Below are 17916 nucleotides of genomic sequence, written 5' to 3'. Positions count from 1 at the left end.
AGTTTAAATCCCTAGAAGATTTTTATTTTTGAGGCTGCATGTGAGGTCTAAGAAAGGCTGCAAGTGGTAGCAATTGTTCTTTTGTTCAGATTGACAGGGCTGCCTGCAAAGGGATTTGAAAAAAGGTATACGATGCTGAAATAATTATCAAACAGGCCAATGGAAAGCAATCATACTACATATGAAACGAATTAACTCTACATGCTACCATTCTCCAAGGATATTCACTTCTGAGTTTGCATTACTGCAAAGCTTTGAAGGTCATTTCATCAATAGTTTATAGCACATTGATTTGGCAAGTTATTCATTTTTAAAACATTTGTTGTGGTTTGCAACATTGAAGGGTTGATTCTTCAAAGTGGACATGAACAATTAGAAGGTTCATACAGTTGCAAGGAATGAACTAGAATCTTTATGAGCATCAGTTTAAGTGTTCTCAAATGAAAGCAAAATACTGCAGACGCTGGAAATCAGAAACAAACACAGAACGCTGGAGAAATTCAGCAGGCCAGGCAGCATCCGCAGAGCAAGAAACAGAATTTACGTTTCAAGTCCCAAATGACTCTTATTCAGAACTGAAACATTAAGTCAATTTCTTTCTTCAGACCTGCTGAGTTCCTCTAGCATTCTCTGTGTTTATTTCCATTTAAGTTCTGCTGAGGCTAGACAGAACTCTCTGCTGGAGGAAAATATTCTCTTAGGTAAGTGAATGTGTGATGTTTCAAAGGAAAATGTTGCCCAATTTACTATTAACTTCCATCTGGCACAATAAGATCACTGATAGGGAACAATTCTACTTTAAACTTTACTCTTATTGTAAAGATTTTGATCTCAATGTCACTACCACCAAGAAAATGACATTTGATTTATGAGAGATTTCTTTTCAATTCAATATAATTCGTCAGCTGATATCGAATGGGAAATTTGAAATATATTCTACTTCTATGGCAGCTGAGCGAACACTCAGGCCAATCAGAAAACAGAAGTAATTAATCTACTCAATGTTGCCAAGCTGCCATGGCCATCAATTCTATTCAGCTTAAGCAGAAGTGCGAAAAATGCTGTTAAATCACGATAATGTTGATCCACATTGATTTAATTGGATATGCCACTCAAGAGGTCTACTGTTGGTTCAAGGATGTTGTCACACAACTTGACAAGCCACAGGAGAATCAGGCACAGATTATGATCACTTATACAAACAAACACAAGGAGAAACAGTCCTATAATTATAAGACTAAGCTCTGCTAAAATCCACACGTTTTCAGCTTTAAACACTTCAGGTCACATGCCAAAAGTGTTCTGATCAACCTACAACCATACGTAAACCAGACGTCACATTTTCCCCCCAGAGTACATATATGGGGCATTTTTCATGTTTAGCCAAGGCATCTCCTCATCCTGCTGATTGTTGACTCTCGCCATCATCCTAGTTTCTGCAACTCACTCCCTAGTCTGGATTTTTGCATTCTACTTGCATTTATTTTACTACAAACACTTCTAACTGAATCTGTATTTAATCCTTTTGCAACATTAACCATTTCAAAGGATCACTACCAATTTTGGTAAGGTTCTGACTGGCATGGTTGTTTGCATTGCCTGACTGGTGTCAGTAATTCTCTTGTGGGTGCATTATTTTGTACCTAATTCATGCAACCTGTTAAAATGTTAGAAACTGTTGAAATAACTTAACTTCCGGTGCATGTAGTTCAGAGATTAATGTGTACCCTGTTTGAAACAACTGATCTGAGTTTTGATTTTTTCAAAATAAGTCTTTCCACTCTTTTCTTACAGAGTGAAATGGTGGGAATGTTCACAAATATATTAACAGTTGTAAGCAGTCAGTATTATCTGTATACCAGTTATTGGCATTACGGTTTAATAGATACACACTGCTAGTACAATGAGGGGCAGCATCACACAGAGGTTTAGACCCTTGCACCAGCTAACTCAGGAGGTTCAATCAAAGGCTCACTCACACTTCCCACTAAATGTTAAAAAATTAGCACTTAAGGTTAGTTTTCGGATGTTTCGTCACCATTCTAGGTAACATCATCAGTGAGCCTCCGACGAAGCGCTGGTGTTATGTCCCGCTTTCTATTTATCTGGTTAGGTTTCCTTGAGTTGGTGATGTCATTTCCTGCGTTGGTGATGTCATTTCCTGTTCTTTTTCTCAGAGGATGGTAGATTGGCTCCAAATCAATGTGTTTGTCGATGGAGTTCCGGTTGGAATGCCATGCTTCTAGGAATTCTCGTGCGTGTCTCTGTTTGGCTTGTCCTAGGATGGATGTGTTGTCCCAATCAAAGTAGTGTCCTTCCTTATCTGTATGTAAGGATACGAGTGATAGTGGGTCATGTCGTTTTGTGGCTAGTTGATGTTCATGTATCCCTGGTGGCTAGCTTCCTGCCAGTTTGTCCAATGTAGTGTTTGTCACAGTTCTTGCAAGGTATTTTGTAGATGACGTTCGTTTTATTTGTTGTCTGTATAGCGTCTTTTAAGTTCATTAGCTGCTGTTTTAGTGTGTTGGTGGGTTTGTGGGCTACCCTGATGCCAAGAGGTCCAAGTAGTCTGGCAGTCATTTCGAAAATGTCTTTGATGTAGGGGAGAGTGGTTATGGTTTCTGAGCCCGTTTTGTCTGTTTGTTTGGGTTTATTTATTCCCCTACATCAAAGGCATTTCCGAAATGACTGCCAGACTACTCGGACCTCTTGGCATCAGGGTAGCCCACAAACCCACCAACACACTAAAACAGCAGCTAATGAACTTAAAAGACCCTATACAGACAACAAATAAAACGAACGTCATCTACAAAATACCTTGCAAGAACTGTGACAAACACTACATTGGACAAACAGGCAGAAAGCTAGCCACCAGGATACATGAACATCAACTAGCCACAAAACGACATGACCCACTATCACTCATATCCTCACATACAGATAAGGAAGGACACCACTTTGATTGGGACAACACATCCATCCTAGGACAAGCCAAACAGAGACATGCACGAGAATTCCTAGAAGCATGGCATTCCAACTGGAACTCCATCAACAAACACATTGACTTGGAGCCAATCTACCATCCCCTGAGAAAAAGAACAGGAAATGACATCACCAACCCAAGGAAACCTAACCAGATAAATAGAAAGCGGGTCATAACACCAGTGCTTCGTCAGAGGCTCACTGATGATGTTACCTAGAATGGCGACGAAACGTCTGAAAACTAACCTTTCAGCTCAGCGAGCAAACTCACATCCAGAACCTCAACCTGAGCTACAAATCTTCTCAAAACTCATTAGCACTTAAGATCACTAAACTCACCCAGTCTTCAACCATTCTTGACTGAAATTTTGAGCACGTTTTGTCTACTGGCTCTCTCGTAAAACACCTTTGGGCATTTCATTGCACGAAGGTTGCTAATGTTTCAATCATAGAGTCATACTGCATGAAAACAGACCCTTTGGTCTAACTTGTCCATGCCGATCGGATGTCCTAAATTAATATTGTTCCATATGCCAGCATTTGCGTTATATCCGTCTAAACCTTCTTATTCATACACCCATCCAGATGCCCTTTAAATGTTATAATTGTACCAGCCTCCACCACTCCCTCTGGCAGCTCATTCTATACGTGCACCACCCACTGAGTGAAAAGGTTGCCCCTCAGGTCTCCCCACAGCTTCCAGGAAAATAAGCGAGCCTATTTAGACTCTCGCTATTGCACAAACTCTTCTACCTCGGCAACATCATTGTAAATCTATTATGCACCCTTTCAAGTTTAATACATTTCCTTTAGCAGGGATATCAGAATTAAACACAGCTTTCCAAAAGGGGCCCAACCAATGTCCTGTACATGACCTTCCAAATCCTATACTCAATGCATTGACTGATAGAGGCAAGCATACCAAATGCCTTCTTCACTATCCTATCTACCTGTGATGCCTCCTTAAAAGGAACTATGAACCTGTGCCCCAAGGTCTCTTTTTGGCAACACTCCCCCCAAGATCCTCATTAAGTGTATAAGTCCTGCCCCGGTTTGCCTTTCCAAAATGCAGCACCTCACATTTATCTAAACTAAATTCCATCTGCCATTCCTCAGATCGAGGTCCCTGTGTGCTCATAGATAAACTTCTTCAATGACTACTATACACCACCAATTTTGGTGTTATCTGCAAACTTACTAACCATTCCTCCGAATCCTTTATATAATTGACAGAAAGCAGTGGACCCAGCATTGATCCTTGCAGCACACCACTGGTGAAATGTTTGCTACAAAGCACTCATAGATGATGTCACAGTCTGAAATTGATCCATTATCAAGAAATCTTTGAAAATCAGATCTGAAGTACAATTCTGAAAGTGTCATTTGAAACACTGACTCTGTTTCTCTTTTTCCATAGATGCTGCCAGATCTGCTGAATTCCTCCAGTAATCTATGTTTATTTCATATTTCCAGCATCCAGAGTATTTTGCTTTTAATACAGAATACTGTGGACGTTGGAAAGCACACAAAAACAGAAAATGCTGGGGAATAAATTCTCAGCAGGGTGGGCAGCATCTGCATGGAGAGCAAAAAAATCAGTTAACATTTCAGGTCAATGAACTGTCATGGGAACAAGTTGAAGATGCAATAAGTTTTGACCAAAGGGTGGGTGGGTTACAGACAAAAGGAAGGTCTGTAACTGGGTGGAGGACAGGGCAGAATGGAGATGGGGCAAGGACAGAAACAAAAAACATGCCAACAGCACACAGAATCATAGACTCACACAGCGTGGAAATGGGCCCTTTGGTCCAGCCAGTCTGGGCTGACCATATTCCCAAACTAAACTAGTCCCACCTGCCTACACTTGACCCATACCCCTCCAAACCTTTCCTACTCACGAACTTATCCAAATGCCTTTTAAACATTGTAACTGTACCTGCATCCTCCGCTTCTTCTGGCAGTCCATTCCACACACAGCCTACTCTCTGTGTAAAATAAATTAACATGCTGTTGACTGAGAAAGTTTCACTTTCTGAAATTGAATACAATGCTGAGTGCGAGAGCCTGTTAAAGATGAGATGATGTTCCTGAAGTCTACATTGGAGCCTCTCTGAAACAGTCAGCAGGCAGAGGGTAGAGATGTCAGCCTGAGAACAAGGCACAGAATTAAAATAACAGGTGACTGGAAGCTTGGGGCTATGCTTCTAAATGAACTATGAGCAGGGGTAGGACAATCAGCCCCTCACACCTGCTCCACTTTCAATAAGATCATGCCTGATTTGACTACTCCACATTCTTGCCCACCCTGATAACATTTCATCCCCTAGCTTATCAAGAATCTATCTACCTCTGTCTTAAAATATTTAGAGCCTCTATTTCCATTGTCTTTTCAGGAAGAGAGTTCCAAAGCTTCCACACTCTTTGTGAGAGAAGAGAAGTTCTCATCTGTGTTTTAAATGGGTGACTTCTCATTATGATATAGCGACCCTAATTCTAGATTCTCCCACAAACAGAAATATCCTTTCCACATCCACCCTGTCTGAAGTAGGGATCTAAAATTATAAATGGTGCATTGATAGCTTTTGAACAGAATACAAAGAATTGCTGCAGAAAAGTGACTTTTCTTTGGAAAGGCATTGGTAATGTTTAAGAATATTATGTAACATGTTGCTACAACTGCAGCTCCAGAGTTGCCCATTATTCTTCATCATCTTTGGTGAGTATAATTTAAACTACATAACTGAAAGTAATATACGGGCGTTTTACTTTTGGTAAACATGCTTACTAATATTTAAACAGTTACATGATGTAATTTTAATTGTTAACTGGGTACTTTTTCAAAAATATTTATATCAAGACCTCTCAGAACCTTATGTTTCAATCAAACCATGTTGTACTTCCAGACTGAATGCAAGTGTAAAACAGTCACCCAAACTGTTTAGTCTCCCCAGAATCTCATTCTGCAGGCTTTACTTTGGTTGACTCAGACATCTGATGCTCTACAGTGGACTGAATAAAGCTGTGGTCATGAATGACCATGCAAACTTTATATTGGTCTCTAATTGTGCATGACAGATTTTATCAAAGGCACAAACTTGCATTTTTTTAACAACAAAATTTATTGGAAAGGGATGCATATAATCTCCACAATTTAATTTACAAAATACTGTAATGAAATGTGATGGCAAGGCAAATTTTAAAAAAATCATTTTTAAAGAATTCAGCTGTAAAAAGTATGATTTACAAATCAGTGTTGTGGAGGCAGTGTAGGGTTACACTAAACTATAACAGGGAGCAATATTAATTTGCATGTTCAACTTATTAACATAGACCAGGCACAAAGTGATCATACAACTAAGTAAACCATCTGTGACAAGTTATTGCATTATAATGCAAAGCAAAAGTAACAGAAAAACTGCAGAATTTGAAATGGCAAAATGTTCCCATCTCAGGAATTTAAAGAAAATAGAAAATTCAATCACAGTGAACTGATTAATTCAGCACAGCAGCATGAACAGAACCAAGAGAAATGCTGATGAAATTCACTTCCAAGAGTCTAATCTAAACAACAGGATGAAACTTTCACTTCAGAGTTTACACCTTACCTTAACCTCAGCATGTACTTGTGGAAAAACAATCATCATCACTGAACTTCAAAAACAGGCCAATTTTAACTCGAACCAAATCAGTTTTGCAATGAGGCCCCAAGTTTTAGATAGTTTCATTTGGGGAAACATTTTAAAAACTTTAATATCAGCAGATATTCAAGACAGGAACGTTCTCTGCGCCCTCTGACTGGCGGGCATGATGGACAGAGACTTCAGCTAAACGGGAAATGGAGTTTCTGCCAAAATCTACGATAAAAGATCAACAGAACCCGAGAAAAATCCTGGCATTAAATACTTTGTGAATGAAGCCATGAGTTTTCAATGATTGGTGATACAATTTACTGCTTCATGAAGTAGAACATTTGGTTCTATTATAAGCGGATTCTGTTGAATTTACTACACAAAAATGTAATGATCTCTGTGGTTTCACTAAATTATATTGATGATATTTCAAACAAAAATCTACAATCTGAAAGAAGAGTTACATTTTTATATTTGTATTTTATGCATTCTCTAGTTTGGAATCTTAAGTTTATGTATAATTATTTGTCTTGGAACCAGGCATTACTGCCAATATTATGCCCACGCACAATTATCACTTCAATATTTGTCACTTTGCACAGAAATTTGGAGCATCCACCAAACAGAAGCAGCGGGATCAGGAAAAAGTCAACTCACTATGTTGGAAAACATGGAATTCCCTGAGACACCGGTTCCAATTTATTTTGTTTAATGTGTCACTCTTTCATTTTTTAAAAATCTGGTACAAGCAAATCTTCAATAGCATTGAAAGATACCGACAGCAGCATAAATCAAGTGATGCACAGTTCATTCCGTTTCACCAAGGCAAAGCTATTTTTAACGTTGACTGCCCATTCAGGACCATAAGTCAAGAGTCTTAACAGCCATATTGTGGTGTCAATAAGCAAACACACATTGTCGCTGAGTAAAGAGTATAGCTGCTTATAAACCACCCGTTTCACCCATTCAGGATAGGACAGGTTACCAAGATCAGCAGGTTCAACAAGAAGTTACTGGCCATCTTCATCATTTTTTCAAATTGCTGCTGGCCCATTGATAGATCCGCTATCTTGATCATTGAGATTATTTTGCCATTTTTATGGCCAAACAGGTACACTTAGAATTTATACATAATTTTAGACTGTGTTATATATAAATTTTACATGTGTGACACTTTCAAGTCGGATAGGATTTGTTGGACTGAGAATACATAAAAAGCAAGACGGTTTTATGTTGTTATGACTCTGGGGGACAATAGTGTCCTTTGCCTTTCAATATTGTGCAGTGTTTCTGAAACTGGTTTTCTGCTATGACCCAATTTTGAGGTATAACCTCAGAGTGAGAATTGTGGGGGTGGGAGCGAATTGTTGGGTGGTTTGGGGGGAGAAATAAATATCAAACTGCAGAATACCTAGGAACAAGAACAAAATCACCTACCATTTTTGCAGGTTGTGTAGATGACAATAATTATGCTTCAGAGCTCATAAGGCCCTGCTCACAGGCCAAAAATCACATGCCTTTAAAGAGGCTTTTCAGCCGATCCCAGGACTGACAAATCTGAATTGGTGCTTTGCAATCTGGGAACCATGACCTCTGGTTTGGAATTCCCTGTACTCTTGAGTCTGGTTTTACTGAATGGTTTTCACTCTTTGTGCTATTTCGTGCACCAATCAAGAGTCTAAAGCTAGAATTTAACATTTCTCACTCAGGAGGTGGCTGCTTTCAACATTGCGTTTTCTGCCTTTTCACAGGTCTTGCTGTTGTGCCTTCCTCTTTGCTCAGTCTTTTACTTTGATGCAGCACGATCCCCTTCAGCAACAAAGGTTTGATCTGCTGGCCCACAGCCCAAGTCCAAAGACATTGTTCAATTCTGTGAGGGGTCCAATCCTTCAGTGAATCATCTGTAAAAGGTGAATCCACCATTACCTCACAGAAAACCCAAGTACTGTCATACCATACCACAGGCCATCACTGTTACACATTCCTTTCGATGGCAGTGACTTAAACAGCTACTCACAAAGTTATAATGCAGTTTTAAAACAGCAGTGGTCCTGCTTCAGAATCACAGAATCCCTACGTTGTGTAAGCAGGCCATTGAGTCCACCTCGAACCTCCGAACATCACCACACCCAGTCCCACCCCTCTAACCCTGTGTTTCCCATGGCTAACCCACCTAGCCTGCACATCCCCAGACATCATAGACAATTTAGCACGGCCAATCCACCTAACCTGCACATCTCTGGACTGTGGGAGGAAAGCAGAGCACTCAGATGAAACCACACAGACGCGGGGAAATTGTGCAAAATCCACCCAGCTGTCACTTGAGGCTAGAACTGAACTGGGACCCTGGCGCTGTGAGGCAGCAGTGCTAACTACTGAGCCACCGTGTCGCCACCGGGACCTCCAACGATTATCTTTTCCCAGTCTGCAAATTCTGTTTTCCATCCCTTGGCCACTTTTGCATCCATACTGCTGCTTTTATTCTATGGGCTTCACTTTTGCATCCATACTGCTGCTTTTATTCTATGGGCTTCACTTTTGCATCCATACTGCTGCTTTTATTCTATGGGCTTCACTTTTGCATCCATACTGCTGCTTTTATTCTATGGGCTTCACTTTTGCATCCATACTGCTGCTTTTATTCTATGGGCTTCACTTTTGCATCCATACTGCTGCTTTTATTCTATGGGCTTCACTTTTGCATCCATACTGCTGCTTTTATTCTATGGGCTTCACTTTTGCATCCATACTGCTGCTTTTATTCTATGGGCTTCACTTTTGCATCCATACTGCTGCTTTTATTCTATGGGCTTCACTTTTGCATCCATACTGCTGCTTTTATTCTATGGGCTTCACTTTTGCATCCATACTGCTGCTTTTATTCTATGGGCTTCACTTTTGCATCCATACTGCTGCTTTTATTCTATGGGCTTCACTTTTGCATCCATACTGCTGCTTTTATTCTATGGGCTTCGCTTTTGCATCCATACTGCTGCTTTTATTCTATGGGCTTCGCTTTTGCATCCATACTGCTGCTTTTATTCTATGGGCTTCGCTTTTGCATCCATACTGCTGCTTTTATTCTATGGGCTTCGCTTTTGCATCCATACTGCTGCTTTTATTGTATGGGCTTCGCTTTTGCATCCATACTGCTGCTTTTATTCTATGGGCTTCGCTTTTGCATCCATACTGCTGCTTTTATTCTATGGGCTTCACTTTTGCATCCATACTGCTGCTTTTATTCTATGGGCTTCACTTTTGCATCCATACTGCTGCTTTTATTCTATGGGCTTCACTTTTGCATCCATACTGCTGCTTTTATTCTATGGGCTTCACTTTTGCTAACATGTCCAACCTGTGGTACTTTATCTAACACTTTTGGAAAGCTTTACGTGACTTAGAGGATGAGAGGTGACTTGATAGAGGTTTACAAGGTGATGAGAGGCATAGATAGAATGCATAGCCAGAGATTTTCTTCCCAGGGCAGAAATGGCTATTATGTGGGGGCATACTTTTAAGATTACTGGAGGAAGTATAGGGAAGATGTCAGAGGTAGGTTCTTCACACAGAGAGTGGTGGCCATATGGAATGCGCTGCCGGCAGTGGCAGTGGAGTCAGATATTCTAGAGACTTTTAAGCAACTCTTGGTTAGGCAGATGGAGGATAGTAAAATGCACGGTAGATTGATCTTAGTCGGAAAATAGGTCAGCACAACATTGTGGGCTGAAGGGCCTGTGCTGTGCAATTCTATGATACAAGCCTAATGTCCGAGTAGATCCCAAGCTCAGTTTCAATTTTCTGAAATAGACCAGTTTATCTAATAACGTGACAATGTTATAGCTATGATAATGGGAACTGCAGATGCTAGAGAATCCAAGATAATAAAATGTGCAGCTGGATGAACACAGCAGGCCCAGCAGCATCTCAGGAGCACAAAAGCTGACGTTTCGGGCCTAGACCCTTCATCAGAGGGGGGGATGGGGTGAGGGTTCTGGAATAAATAGGGAGAGAGGGGGAGGCGGACCGAAGATGGAGAGAAAAGAAGATAGGTGGGGAGGAGAGTATAGGTGGGGAGGGGATAAGTCAGTCCAGGGAAGACGGACTGGTCAAGGAGGTGGGATGAGTTTAGTAGGTAGGAGATGGAGGTCCGGCTTGGGGTGGGAGGAAGGGATGGGTGAGAGGAAGAACAGGTTAGGGAGGCAGAGACAGGTTGGACTGGTTTTGGGTTGCAGTTGGTAGAGGGGAAGAGCTGGGCTGGTTGTGTGGTGCAGTGGGGGGAGGGGACGAACTGGGCTGGTTTTGGGATGCGGTGGGGGAAAGGGAGATTTTGAAGCTGGTGAAGTCCACCTTGATACCATTGGGCTGCAGGGTTCCCAAGCGGAATATGAGTTGCTGTTCCTGCAACCTTCGGGTGGCATCATTGTGGCACTGCAGGAGGCCCATGATGGACATGTCATCTAAAGAATGGGAGGGGGAGTGGAAATGGTTTGTGACTGGGAGGTGCAGTTGTTTATTGTGAACCGAGCGGAGGTGTTCTGCAAAGCGGTCCCCAAGCCTCCGCTTGGTTTCCCCAATGTAGAGGAGGCCACACCGGGTACAGTGGATGCAGTATATCACATTGGCAGATGTGCAGGTGAACCTCTGCTTAATGTGGAAAGTCATCTTGGGGCCTGGGATAGGGGTGAGGGGGCAAGTGGAGCATTTCCTGCGGTTGCAGGGGAAGGTGCCGGGTTGACTTGTTAGACAGGTGACTAAGGAAGGATAAAATATGTATATGTGAAGCATTGTGCGCAACTGCAGGAAACTGCTGGTCAGAAAATTAATTACTTTTGAAGTCAAGTCACTATTGCAACAGTGAGAAAGAGGAGCAATGCACTGTACAAAATTCAAAGCAAGAATTGTTAATTTCAGCGCAATAGTTTGACTTCAGGGAAAGCTCCTTTCTTAATTTACCGCAGTACAATAGATTTGTTCCCAACTCTTACTCAAACATAACTCTTTCTGTATTTCCTCTAGTCAGATGTCATACAACACCAGGTTCTAATCCAACAGGTTTATTCGAAGCCACAAGCTTTCAGGGCAGTGCAACTTCTGACTTTGTTCACCCCTGTCCAACACCAGCACCTCCACATTATGTACTCCCTGTACACTACATACAAAGTAGGGCCTTTGCAAAAGAATACCTTTAATACGTTTTCTAAATTGAATAGTAAAACTACAAAATCACCTTGTTCAGATCAATGTCTATGACATTAACTCTTAGTACATCCTCAACATTATTGCATTTACACACCAGCAGAATTTCCCCTTCAGCACACATCAAGTGTACAGCTGGGAAAATTAAAACTTACGGTTGTTGAGTTGCGTTGCACGGTCCCTCACTTTATGCAGGTACAGGGTGTAGTGTTTAAGTGTGTACTTAATGGGAACCAAGCCTGGGATTGACTCCACTGCTTCATCTGCCATGAACGCAGCTTCCTGGGGAGCACCAGCCACAAGCACAGCTAAGCATAAAAGTGAGATAAAAGATTTCATTATAATGCAGATTTACTGTATGAATTAGCGATGCAAATAATCGGAAAAAGTGTTTTCTTTCCTACCCGATGCCGTAGCAGGTCCTACGGCTTTCAGTTTACTGAGCTCTGCAATTGCAGCTGAAACATCAGGAAGCAGCTTGAAAGCTTTTCGTGTGCAGGCCTCCACACTTTCCCTGGAATTACTCATTACCATCTGCTGCAATGTTGGGCGGAACTTGCCTCTCTATGGACAGCAGGACAAAGGGAAAGAAATGTCAAATTAAAATGGAGTTAAAAGCAGAAAGAACTGCAAATGCTGTAAATCAGCAACTTCTGTTCTTGTAACTTGGAGTTAAGTTCAGTTACATCATTTGAGTTTAAAATCAACAAATAAGGAGCTGGGTCTTAAGATATCGAGTCCTTTGACGGTAACACAGCCCGCTACACATTTAGGCAACACAGATTCCCATTCCAGTCCCACTACAACCTGAAAAAAAACTGTACACTCCCTATCAAAACAACCAAATACTCCATGACACTGTATGTTCCTTAGTCCAGTATTCTGCCACATCTATACATACAGGACCCATTGGTTCACCTTCATGTATTCTACCAAAACTAGATTATATCTTTCACAAAAGTATGCTGCATAACCCAAGGATGCTGAGTCTAGCTGCACTGGCATAATAAGATATTGCAGGCTCCTGCACAACTTTATACTGTGAAGCAGAATGGTATTCTGTGGCAGTTTGCATTGCGAGAGAGCGAGTTAAACTTACCAAATGGTATTCAACTAACATTAAGTTATAGGGAAGAAAACAGAAGTCAGCTAAGGGAGAATTGAATTTTTCTGTTACAGAATATTATCCACTGACAAGAAACATAGCCAAAACAAATGGAGAGCATTGGTTTGTAATCACAACCATTGAATATCTAAGGTTTTGGAGTAGATCTGTGTAGAGAACAAAACAAACTATTTTAACATTGCAGAAGATTTTGCTTAGATAATATTTGGAATATTGCATCTAGTTTTGGTCTCCTCCAACATTAATACCGTATAGAGGCATCAGAAAAAGTTCAGGAAGATGACACACCAGGACATTCTTAGCTTTTAAAATTAAACCTTGGTTCTGAAGTTTCAACTCAATGAGGATGTAAGTTTTGTTACTGTACCAAAACCAAAAGATGTAGGTGAACATTATGTATATAATAAAATAGCATTTAAACTACACTAAATGCTATAGTTTAGAACGTTCCTTGAAGACATAGGGTTCACAGCCTCCCAGGCCAAACAGATGCTTTTTTTTATTCATGGAGCACTTATGACATCCTCAGAATCTGTGTATTTAGACAGAAGCAACCGGAAAAGTAAGATGTAACAATGAAATATAAAATCACAATACAGCCTGAAAAACAATCAAATTACACTGGTTTTAATCTTACCAGAAATGGTAAAAACCAAAGGAAGAATTTCTGTTATTTTGTCTGTGAGCAGTTACAGTCTCTAAAGGGCTTGGTTAGTTCAGTTGGCTGGATAGCTAGTTTGTGATGCAAAGTGATGCCAACAGTGTGGGTTTAATTCCTGCACTATGAAGGACTCCCCTTCTCAAATCTCTCCTCAACTGAGGCGTGGTGGTCCTCACGTTAAACCACCATCTCTCTCTAATGAGAGCGCAGCTTTATGGTCTGATTAGATTATGGCAGCTTTTCACAATTGTAAAGGGACAATGGGTATCTCCCTCTATTCTGAGACAAGTGGTTATAACTTGAAGTGCACTACCCCACTTCAAGAATGATTGATTAGGACGCATTCCTGCTTTTTCACGGACATGTTGAATAGATTAGCAGGTTAATTATTAAATTCTTCCCATGGCTAACAAACCACAAAGTGATACAGAACACAGTTTTGCATTTCACACCCACTTAGTCTGGGAAGCTTTGGACCCCAGATAGTCATAGTCCATGGAAGCAGACCTTTTGTTCAATTAGTTTACAACAAGTTTCCCAAACTAAAACTTTCCCACTTGCCTGCATTTGGCCCACATAAACCTCTAAACCTTTTCTACTCATGTACCTGTCCAAATATATTACAAATGTTGTAACTGTACCTGCACCCACCACTTCCACTGGCAGTTTAATCCACATGCGAGCAATCCTCTGTGTGAAAAGTTGCCAAAGAGGTTCTACTGAATTATTCAATAGAAACTAATTGCCATCATACAACCAACTCCAATTCATTTTTAAAATAATTCAGAGTCTGTTTCAACTGTTGTGACAGCAATTGTACATTATTAACAATATCTTCCAGGATGACTCTAAACAATAGCATTTAGTGTAGTTTAAATGCTGTATTATTGTATGTACACTGTTTACCCAGGGCTTGTTTTGGTCATGGTGCAACAGCACTACTCACTGCACCACAAGACTTCCCCCGATCCTCTGTAAAAGGAAGGGCTGGTCTTCTGGATTTAAACATGAAAGAGAGCTCCTCTAAAGCCCTGGAGTAGCAGATTTGATCCCAGCCTGCGTAAGTCTCAGGCCAGGAACCAAGTATGGAGGAGGGGATAAATAAGTATCCCCATCCTTGAATACTAATTTGAGGTACAGAAACATCCAGAAACAACCTTGGTGTTTAATATGTAAATCCAACCCTACATGGCAGACTTACTGTCAGTTTCCACTCCATCAACTGAACCAGTTCTGCGTGAGTGAGGAATTTCTCTTTGCGACTACAGAGAGCTTCTGGTAATTCTTCTTGATACCTGAGTTGGAGAAGAATCAGCAACCAGATTGCTCATAAATACATGTGAGTGAGCAAACATTTTAAATAACCTGTTCATTTCCTTATTACAGACCAAACACCATTTGCATTTTTATTAAAATGACATCCTAGCTATTAGTTAATACATTGATTGCACTAGAGTATTTTGTCAGTCTGCTGACCAATAGTCTTCCCTTAATCAACACCATCAAAACTCAATTGTTCGCTTGTATCATTTATCAAAAATTTGTATCTATCAAAAACAAGTATGACAGACTGCAACTCACCCTCAGATCAGTCAATTATTACAATCTGTTAAATGGAAGCTGCACTTTAATGGATTTTATATTGTGAACTAATGATGGCTGGATCTCCTGGGCCTCAGCAACTTTGGAAAATAAATAGAGCTCAGAAAAGCTCGATTTAAGCAATAGAGCATTTACAACAATGGGCCAGGACTGGGAACATTTTCTCCAGGTCTGATAGTATTGACACTATAAGCTGCCCTGAGTGACCATCAGAATCTTTGACCTTTCATCTTTATAACCTCCTGGCTGAGTTTTCCGAATGTTCTCATATGCCAGCCTCCCCATAGGTATCATTCTTAAAATACTTTGACTGAGGCAGCTCATGTTTGCATCCACACAAAGGTTCATACTCCCCTCATAGAATGCCTACAGTATGGAAGGAGTCTATTCAGTCCATTGAGTCTACACCAACCCTGCAAAGAATACCCCATCCAAACTCAATCCCCACTCTACTCCAATAACCCTGCATTTCCCATGGCTGATCCATCTAACGTAGACGTCCGTGGACACTGTGGGCAATTTTAGCATGACGAATCCAACTAAACTGCAAATCTTTGGACTGTTGGAGCAAGCCAGAGCACCTAGAGGACATCCATGCAGGCTGTGCAAACTCCATGCAGACAGTTGTCCGAGAACAGAATCAAACCCAGGTCCCTAGCGCTGAGGCAGCAGTGCTAACCACTGAGCCACCCTGCTGCCCTGTCACTCCTATCACGATCAGACTCTAATCAATTCTTGGTGCCGGATTGAGTCAATTTTCAATAGTAATTTAATAATTTTAATTATTTGAGCACTCGAGGATATTCTGATTAATCGCGGTTACTTGTTAAACAACTTCTCTAAAGAATAGAGCCATAAATCCAGGTCAAAATTAAGGGTTAATGGTTTCATTGCTGTTTTGTGGCTCAAGCTAATGTACACTGTGAAAACACGTGAAAAAATGCACTCAAAGACACAGCTATGCTGTAAAATTATAACTTAAAGTATGCATAGATGAATATAACACTGGTGAGCACTGTCCGGTAAGAGGCAGGCTTAGAAAATATGGAAATTCTCTGACATTCAACCCATTATGAAAATTCAATCCTTAGTCTCAGGCCTAAGTACTTAAATTTCCCAAAGAACTCAAATAAACGTTACAATATGAGTTGTCTCTAGTCAACCCTCCACTTGCCCTTCCCCAAAAGTAATTCATGAGCTGTTGTCTTTTAAATTAGGGAAGAAAGCTAAACAACTCACCATTTATCCAGTGCAGTCAGTTTGCCTGTTTTCTTCCCTTTGGATGCCATTGCCTTGGCTTCAACCACATCCCCATAGAGAGCAAAAATGGACCTCCATACGGTAGGATTCTTGCAGTTAAACAATATTTCATGTCCGGTCATGTTACTTTATTCATTAAGCAGTTTCAACCTGCAAATAAAAATGACATTTATAACTGCACAAATGTTGTTGCACTAATCATTTTTGAAACACAAACCTTAGGGATGTACAAATCAGAAGCAGTAGGTCACTGAGTGCCTTGAGTCCATAGAACATTCAATATGATTTGATCATTCCACATACCCACCTCCCCAAGACAACATTTCACCACCAAGTGGGAAGGAATGATCCAGTGGTGTTATCACTTGACTGTTAATCTAGGGAAACCCAAGTAAGGTCCCTAACCCTAACCCTAACCTCTCTGATGAAGGGTCTAGGCCCGAAACGTCAGCTTTTGTGCTCCTGAGATGCTGCTTGGCCTGCTGTGTTCATCCAGCCTCACATTTTATTATCTAAGGTCCTGGGGACCTGGGTTTGATTCCTAGCAATGCAGACTTTTAGAACTTGAATTCAATAAATATCTGGAATTATGAGTCTAATGTTGACCATGAATCCACTGTCAATTGTTGTGGGAAAACCCATCTGATTTGCTAATGCACTTTAGGGAAGGAGATTTCCATCCTTTTCTGGTCTAGACTACATGTGACTCCAAATCCACAGTAATCTGGTTGACTCCTAGCTGCCCTCTGAGCAATTAAGGGTGGACAATAAATGCCCACATCCCATAATGATTTAAAGAAAACAATCAATATTCAGGGACTCTACTGCCACGGTTTTTTTGGCAGAGTTCCAAAGACCCGCTGTGAAAAAGAAATCGTAGAATTGTAAACAGCTTGAGGAAAAGGCCCTTCAGCCCATCATAACACTGCTAGTCATCAGACAACCATCCATTCGTTCATTCTAATCCCATTTTCCCGCACTTGGTCCTTAGCCGTCTAGATTTTTTTTTTATCTGAACTTGTTCACAGACGTTATTAGGCACCTCCGGAGCAGGTGGGGCTCGAAGCCAGGACTTCTGGCCCAGAGGTGGGGACACACCACCCGCACCAATAAAGGTTCCTGTGTGCTCCAACGTTTCAAATGTTCATCCCAAAACGTCTTCAACGTGCTGAGGGTTCCTGATTCTTATCATCCTCCTCAGGCAGTCAATCAATCACAGTCGCCACTCTCTGGGTTAGTTAATATTTACCCCGACTTTATAAGTTAATGGTATCAATCCTGGTCACACAGCGGCGGAGGGATGGAGCGGTTATGGGGAGGAAAGGAAGATTTCCATTATCAAGATGGCGGCGGTCCTGCTTCACGGGGGCGGCTACCGTCGCGTCCTGAATCGCTCACTCGGCCGTAGCGGCGCCAGGAGATGAGTTCAGCGGACGCGGCGGCGGACGACACGGGCGCCC

The 17916-nt window shown here is 41.2% G+C and overlaps 1 protein-coding gene across 3 annotated transcripts; it reads right to left on the bottom strand.

Annotated features, from left to right (window-relative positions):
- Nucleotides 1-6116: 6116 nt before the first annotated feature.
- Nucleotides 6117-17892, bottom strand: zgc:112496 (uncharacterized protein LOC541336 homolog). Of its 3 annotated transcripts, none has more exons than XM_048551852.2 (6): nt 17487-17892; nt 16436-16606; nt 14796-14889; nt 12212-12371; nt 11963-12115; nt 6117-8512 (listed from the first exon to the last, which is right to left on the bottom strand). In XM_048551852.2, the coding sequence occupies exons 2-6, from the start codon at nt 16576-16578 to the stop codon at nt 8334-8336; spliced, it is 729 nt and encodes a 242-aa protein (XP_048407809.1). In that variant the 5' UTR covers nt 16579-16606; nt 17487-17892; the 3' UTR covers nt 6117-8333. The 3 variants fall into 3 exon arrangements, with proteins under 3 accessions (XP_048407809.1, XP_048407808.1, XP_048407807.1); XM_048551851.2 differs by having other exon boundaries at nt 17499-17891; XM_048551850.2 differs by having other exon boundaries at nt 17706-17891.
- Between the last annotated feature and the right edge of the window lie 24 nt (nt 17893-17916).

The sequence above is a fragment of the Stegostoma tigrinum genome, chromosome 23, assembly GCF_030684315.1.
Source record: "Stegostoma tigrinum isolate sSteTig4 chromosome 23, sSteTig4.hap1, whole genome shotgun sequence".
Taxonomy (NCBI): domain Eukaryota; kingdom Metazoa; phylum Chordata; class Chondrichthyes; order Orectolobiformes; family Stegostomatidae; genus Stegostoma; species Stegostoma tigrinum.
Note: the sequence above shows the minus strand (reverse complement) of the source record. Positions and strands in the feature narration are given on the sequence as shown.

What these genes read in the sequence shown, in the direction of transcription:
- zgc:112496 (XM_048551852.2), bottom strand. Translation starts at nt 16,578, where the DNA reads ATGACCGGACATGAAATATTGTTTAACTGCAAGAATCCTACCGTATGG. An exon ending in TGATGGAGTGGAAACTGACA is followed by an intron (nt 12,372 to 14,795) that starts GTAAGTCTGCCA and finishes TGCTGTCCATAG; the next exon opens with AGAGGCAAGTTCCGCCCAAC. An exon ending in AGGACCTGCTACGGCATCGG is followed by an intron (nt 12,116 to 12,211) that starts GTAGGAAAGAAA and finishes TTTTATGCTTAG; the next exon opens with CTGTGCTTGTGGCTGGTGCT.